The sequence below is a fragment of the Brassica napus genome, chromosome C1, assembly GCF_020379485.1.
Source record: "Brassica napus cultivar Da-Ae chromosome C1, Da-Ae, whole genome shotgun sequence".
Classification (NCBI taxonomy): Eukaryota; Viridiplantae; Streptophyta; class Magnoliopsida; order Brassicales; family Brassicaceae; genus Brassica; species Brassica napus.
The window spans coordinates 46,691,035-46,698,454 of record NC_063444.1 but is presented as its reverse complement, the minus strand read 5'-3'; the positions used below and the strand labels follow the sequence as shown (position 1 = coordinate 46,698,454).

At 36.9% G+C, this 7,420-nt stretch overlaps 1 protein-coding gene across 1 annotated transcript; it reads right to left on the bottom strand.

Annotated features, from left to right (window-relative positions):
* Positions 1–950: 950 nt before the first annotated feature.
* Positions 951–3,295, bottom strand: LOC106377434. The gene is made up of 8 exons (XM_013817671.3): positions 3,023–3,295; positions 2,732–2,834; positions 2,587–2,649; positions 2,218–2,280; positions 1,890–2,090; positions 1,682–1,793; positions 1,388–1,599; positions 951–1,307 (listed from the first exon to the last, which is right to left on the bottom strand). Exons 1-8 carry the CDS (start codon positions 3,133–3,135, stop codon positions 1,215–1,217), a joined length of 960 nt encoding a protein of 319 aa, XP_013673125.2. The 5' UTR covers positions 3,136–3,295; the 3' UTR covers positions 951–1,214.
* Between the last annotated feature and the right edge of the window lie 4,125 nt (positions 3,296–7,420).

Here is a 7,420-nt window from a genome sequence, read left to right as displayed (position 1 = left end):
AAAAAATTATTTCAAATTGTAGTTGTTATTTTCATGTAATAAATCTTTTTCTAGTACAAGACAATCGAAAGAAAAAGGCATAAAATGGGTACAATGTGATGTCAGTTGAGTGGCAGAGCAGTGGGATTTTCACTGCTCTTTAGGTTCAAACTCCTATGGCTCATGTGCTCCCCTCTAATTTTATTTTCGTAGTTAAAAATATTTATCATCAAAAAATATTTATTGGAAAAAAAAAAAAAAATTCTTTCATGCGTTTTTGGAACTTTCTTTTTGCATCAAGCTTGAAATTATGCGACGGTAAAGAGAAAAATGGTCACAGATAGGTATGGACTACAGATGATGCTAATCTTGTGGAACTATTTCGAAATTAGTCAATATACGGCCAGACTTATAGCATATAGACTGAAAGAGAAATGGGACACGAATAGTAGTAAAAAGTAAAATAAGCCATACTATATAATATAAAATGGAGAACTATACGATCAAAAAGATGAGCAGAACACTCATTTTCGTTTTTATTCCTTAATAATGCTCTTTCTTTATGGAGAAAAATGGGTCAACTAGAGAATCTGAAAGATATGATCTTATGACTTTGTCAAAGGTCCATGCGGGAGGATAAAGGACCCAAGCATATGCTGAATTTGCAAAATATTGAACCAAATTATGTCACAAAATATAGAATATATCGCATGATAGATGTTTCGTACCACATTAATAAAACAAAACATAGTCATTTTTTCTTAGTTATTCAGAAAGCCTATGCAAATAACTCTTCACTCATTTCTTCTCCTTTACTTTCCCTAAACCCAAAAAACTTTGCAAGTACTAGTACACATGTCATATCACTCTCACTCTATCACTCTGACTCTATCGACATCACTGTCCTGAGTTATTCCACAATATCTATCTCCAAATCCCCAAATTGATATAACCAAGAGACCTCTGTAATCTGTATAAAATCTTACATATATTTAAAAGAATATATGGTTTTTTACTCGCTCTCCATTATTAACTTATAACACGTTTAGGAAAGACTCACAAACAAGATGAATAAATGTTACAAAGGGGACTTTTTAATAGCATATGCAATTTTTGTTTTAAAGGTCGTGAAACAAGTACCTTTTTCACCATGCGCACTATGCAGAAGAAAAGACCCGTCACAAGCAAAAAGCAAAGCAAAAGTTGGGGATGACTCTTAAGAGGTCAACAACAGCTTAAGAATCTTGAGGAGTCTCGAATCTAGTTGGTGTATCGATACCCGCCATACAACAAAGTCCGCTGATCAAGATGAGAAGGAAAACGATTCCCTGCAAAAAGACACAACCAGAGGCTTTTAAATAATGAAAACAGATGGAATCATATTAGTAACAAAGAGTAAAGTTCTAACCACTAGAATGCCCTCCAGAAGTGATGACTTAAATTTGCAGAGTTCATCACAGGTCGTAGCAACACCAACGGTGCTGTTTCCTGTACCACTTTCAGCTAGAAACCTTTGGAGAGTTTTGTAAGATGTGTACCAATAAGGATCAGAAACATAAAGCGCTGTATATTTACTGCCAGATTGTTCTACAGAACTAACAAGTTCGGAGATGCTTTCACCTGCAGAATAATAAGTCATAGAATATCTTAACTTCTTTCTCAAATTATAACATTCTTTTGAAGTAATGATCTTTCCACTTACGCTCTGAATGTGACTGGCCAGATTGGCTGTTTGATCCAGAACCCTCGGAACAGAGCACAACCAAGTCAGTTTCTCCTTCTTTCCTTGTTTCTTTTCTAGAAAGCAAATGATCCTGTCAATTATTTTGAGAGTTATATTAGGAGTGACTTACAATTTTGATACCGTTGGAATTAGTGAAAATGAAAACATGAAGAGGAAGGAACACTACTTTGAAAGACTGAAGATCTGATAGTTTCTGAATCATTCCATCCTCAACAAAGCAAGAATCTGAGAACACAATATTGCTGACTCCTACATTGTGAGGGCAAGCTTGTTTAAGCCCTGAAAGCAATAAACTCTCCATCCTTTCTTCCTCTGGCGCAGAAATGTATGGGAATGCCAATGAGAAGTTGGAAGCTGTAAAGAGACCCTGTCAAGGAAAAAAAAAAGAAGATTTGGAGGTTCAAGTATTGTGGAGGTTAAAATGAAACAAGTTGGTCAGAGATCTGTGTTATAAAAGGCAATATGTTTCCAAATAAAGGGAAACTTGCACTTACATTCAATGTGTTAACAAGGGAAGGTTCCGAGTTCCTTTTGGAAGAAACATCAGAAGACAGTAACTGCAGGAAGAAGAGAATGCTAATATTAATATTCTCAGCAATAGCAAAGAAGATGCAGAAGAGAGAGACGCTTCACTTTCTTGCAATATTAAGTTTCTATAAATGAAAGATCCAAAAGGTCATTTATACTAATATTAAAACGAAGCTCCTACATCATTCACTTATACAGACACGACACGAGATGATAGCTTCCTCACATGAGAAACAAGAGATGAATCATGTTAAAAGGAAGCTCCTGCATCAAATCACTCATATAGACTAAAAAAAAGATAGCTCTTTCCATAGATTAAAAAACAGTATACTTACCTCTCTGCCGATGAACACAAGTGCAACATCAACAACAGGGTGCTCAACCTTCTTCTCAGAGCACTAGAAAAAATAAAATAAAAACTATTCAAAACAAGAGAATCAAGTTGACATTCACTGAGCTAACATAAGAAGAACATCTAACCAGAATGTTTGACCATCCTCCTTGGGTGAAGACAGAGTCAACTAGATCCTTTGCAGACATGACCTGATAATTCACAGCCTCATCCATCCCACCATTACCAGCCCTGATTTCAAGATTCAAACCAAAAAATGTCAAACTAGTAATCTTAGTCACAAGCAGTTCGAAAGTCTCAGACTTTATCAAAAATTTGAAATCGAAATTATCTCCCCGACACATACGAAAGTAGAGACCTTTGTAAAATTCATCGCGATGGGTTATATAATGAGATTGAGAGAGAGAGAGAGGCGTAACTGGAGATGCGGAGACCAGAGGAAAGCAGGGACGGTGTTGGGAGAAGCGATTCCGGATTCAATCGCAGAGAGAGCCACCAGAAACGCCAGCACACCGATTTGCATCTTCATCATCGTCTTCGTCGCTGAATAAACAAATCGTGTTTTCGCGATCGGAATCGAGAGAGATCGATGGATCAAATAAGATTCAACAAAATGACAAACTCATCATCTCATATCTCCGATCCTCGAATCAAATCTGGGGGGCTAAGGAGAGGTCGAGAGCTACGACGTCGTTTCAGGAAGAAAAAAATCAATAACCGGTTTTGGGTTAGTTACGATAACCGGTCAGGCGTCTTGGGTCCGAGTGGGCTTTTTATATATTTCCTTCACGGCCCAAATACAAATATACGGCTCCTCACTCCTCTCGAGAATTTTGTTGATGCTATGGACGAGATCGTGGATGGCTCATATCCAAGAGATTATGATTTGTAATCTTTTCATTTATCTATGACGGTGTAATCTCCTATATAAGGAACCTCTATGTTATGAATAAAGATAGACTTTTATAACACGTTATCAACACGAAACTCTAAATCCCTAAGCTAATACCCAAATCGAAAAACCCTAAAACCCTAACCCTAGCCGGCGATCCGACGAACCCTAAACCCCGATCGCGTCTCTTGTTCCCGCATCTGTTCCAGCTCACGTCCCCGATCAGCTTCAGCCCAAGGCGTTCCTGATCCTAGCTCAGACGTTCGCGACCCGAGAGCAGCTCCAGCACGCGACCTCTTCCTCGTTCGCGACAGCATCAGACAGCTCTCGTCCGACGATCAAGGCGTTCCCGATCAAGCAACAAAGGACGTCCGCGACCCGATAGAAGCGACTCGATCCATTCCATCAAATCACATATTAAAACTCTAATCGAATATTTTGAAATCAAAACTGTTTTCGGTTTTGATCATTGAGGTTTTAAATCTGATTGAATCTGATGCTGTGTTGCTAGAATTGTTTGACCGTTAAATTGATAGATTTATTTTCTCATCCTGATTGGTTAATTGTTCATCTGATTTAAAATTATTTAAACCGACCAGCCTGTTAAAACATTGATTGAATCCGATAGGTTGCTAGCTTGTTTTTCTTATATAATCCGATAGGTTGATAGATTGATTGAGGTTTACTTGTTTAAAATCCGAATGATCTGATTGCATGATTCTTGAGGTTTAATATCATCTACTAGGATTGATAGTTTTGTAATCTGATATGTTTTAAATGAGACACTAAATAATCTGTATGATAGGTTATATTGATCTGATTTGGATGTCTTTGAGAATTGAGAATCCGTATCCTAGGTTGATAGATTCATGATAAAATCTAATGTCTTGAGGTTTAAGATTGTATGCTAAGTTCGATTAAATTGATTGATCTGATTATATGTTTTTGAGGTTTGATAAATTCAGATACTAGATAAATTATTTACACATGGTTTATGCTAAATACCAACCAGTCTTGAAACTGATTCATTGAAATTCATGCTTGAAATCTATATTCTAGTATTGCTAAAATCAGCCTTGAAACTGATTCATTGAAATTCATGCTTGAAATCTATATTCTAATATTGCTAGAATCAGCCTTTAAACTGATTGAGTGATTAATAAATCTTTTAACTAGTCTTGCTAAAATCCATTGATTGTTAAACCCTAATTGCATGATTAATTGAATCTGTTTTTGCTAGTTTTGATAAACCATAATATTATGAGCACATAGAAATAGTATTGCCGAGACTTGCTAGAAATTGACTGATTGATTAAATGCCTTTAAGATTGATAGTCTCATTGTCCTCACAAGATTGAAATCCGAAGTGATTGTTCTTAAGAGTAAGGCCGCATAAAAGTTATACCTAAATATTGAGTGATATACGATTTGAGATGTCGAAAATCAACCTGGATTTTGTTGCCCTAAATCTCTCTGGAGATAATTATTTACGGTGGGCATTGGATACAAAGATTATCCTAAAGTCAAAAAAAATTGGTGAATGTATCATAGAAGGCAATAATGCCAATGAGAAAGATTGATACAATGCAATATTAATTATTAACCATCATCTTATTAAGAGTCTCAAAGATCAGTATCTGACTATAGAGAATCCTCTAGACCTTTGGACAGAGTTAAAAATCGAGATATGATCACCAAAGAACGATGTTATTACCAAAGGTCCTATTTGATTGGAGGAATCCCAGAATCCATGACTATAAGTCCGTGGATGAGTCTATTGCTAGCTGGGCAAAATAATGGATTACTGATGAGAAACAGTGAATTGAGACCTCCTGGATTAACCGCATTACCTGATACCAATAAGGGCGCCGAAGAAAAGAAGAAAAAAAGGTAACCACGTCTAGAATGATATACCACACGGTCATAGCCGTGGAGGGTGGAAAGGACGTGGCCATGGCCACTATAACACATTTGGCTGTGGGAATCACTATGGCATAGACCGTGGGTATCAACCCAATTTGAGCCATGGTCAAGGTAGTGGCCGTGGTATATCCTTTAAACCACAAAGCTCGACCAAATCAGTGTGCCAAAGATGTGGAATGGGGAACCATTGGGCTAAGATATGAAGGACTCCCAAACATTTTTGTGACCTCTATCAAAGAGAGTCTGAAAGGGAAGAATCCTGAAACCCACTTGGTCTATAAAGATGGTGAAAATAATTTCGAACATGATCAATATGATCTTATGGAATATGAGACTTATGATTGCCTAAAAGAATCAAGTTGATAATCTGATTTCTACATCAAACTTGTGTGATTGCTTTGCTTGTATGCTTTTTCTGGTTTTTATCTCCTTGAATTTATTTCTATTACATTGTCTGCTTAGATTAAATGAATGAATGATTTTCCTATATGAGTACACTGAAAAACACCAATATAAGTACTAAATCAGGTTTCTCCAGTCTGAAAGAAGACTATGGCTAGGCTAATATATTATTACCTAAGGGTATGCATCTAGAAATCAGTGATGCCTTATATTCACCCAGCTCTACGAGCAAGAGCAGCCTATTGAGTTTTAAAGATATAAGAATGAATGGTTTCCATATTGAAACAATGGATGAAGGAAACAAAGAGTTCCTTCAGATATATGTATAAAATCGCCCAAGGCCATAATAAGTCCTAAAGACTATACCAGCATTCTCTATTGACCTAGACTATGCATAGATCTGTATGATAGATGCTAAAAGCCTGCGAAAATATACACTTTATGGCACGACCGGATTGGCCATCCTGGTCCAAATATGATGTGAAAATTAATATTCAAAAGACACACATTAAAAGATAAGAAGAGTTATCCCAAAGAATCTCACGTGGGTACCATTTACACAAGGGAAACTCATTAGGCCATCACCAGTAAAACGGTTACGAGCCCTTTTTTCATAAATAAAAACTATATGTCTAGATAACACTGGTGAATACATGTCCCAAGCATTTAAATGATTATGGTATGTCCATGGGGTAAGTGTGGACAATTTTGTGATACATGTCCATACCAAGAACGGCTTGGCCGAAATCTTTTAAAACGCAAATAGCTGATTGATAGACCATAACTTATGAGGTCAAAACTCCCATTCACAGCTTGGGCCACACGAAATTTACATGCACCTAAGTTAATACGCATCAGGCCATTTAGTGAGCATAGATATCCCCTATCACAATTATTAACGGGTCAAGAGCCAGACATACCCCATCATAAGACATTTGGATGTGCTGTCTATGTACTAATTGCTCCACCACAGAGAACTAAGATGGGACCTCAAAAGGAGGATGGGGATATATGTTGGATATGATTCTCCCACAGTAATAAAGTACTTTGAGCCAACTATGGGTGGTTATATTTGAGGCCAGTTACACGGATTATTTTAAGACCAGGAGGAGAAAAAAGTAATAAAGCTGGTAAAAGAATAGTAAAAGAAATAGAATGAAATCAACCATCAATGTCTTGGCAAGATCCTCGGACTAAAGAATGTGAAATTGACGTCCAAAGATTATACATGTATAAAGCTAGCCAATCAAATGTCAGACACATTTGCTGACCCGAAAAGAATGACTAAGTCATATATAAACCAGCTTGTAAAGCACCAACGAATTTGATGTCCAAGAAGAGACACAGTCAAGTTGCTACAGAGTCTAGACAACGTATGAAACGTGGTAGACCAAATAGGTTCCAAAAGATAAGAATCCTCAGAAACAAAAGAAAGGTGCAGAGAATGATAATCAAAATCCAAATCCGAGGTTACTAAGGAAATCATCCCAGACATGGAGATAAGGCCGGCCAGCTGGCTCTAAGGTACAAGTACCAAACAATGTAGCTTGGGATGCCAAGCTGCAAAGTATTAAAGATCCTGATAATAATGAATCTCAAT

Bases quoted from the DNA above. Each gene is read 5' to 3' on its own strand.
- LOC106377434 (XM_013817671.3), bottom strand. From the start codon at position 3,135: ATGATGAAGATGCAAATCGGTGTGCTGGCGTTTCTGGTGGCTCTCTCT. The intron at 2,835-3,022 runs GTTACGCCTCTC...TCTTGAAATCAG, and splicing joins CTCTGGTCTCCGCATCTCCA to GGCTGGTAATGGTGGGATGG. The intron at 2,650-2,731 runs GTTAGATGTTCT...TATTTTTTCTAG, and splicing joins GAGGATGGTCAAACATTCTG to TGCTCTGAGAAGAAGGTTGA.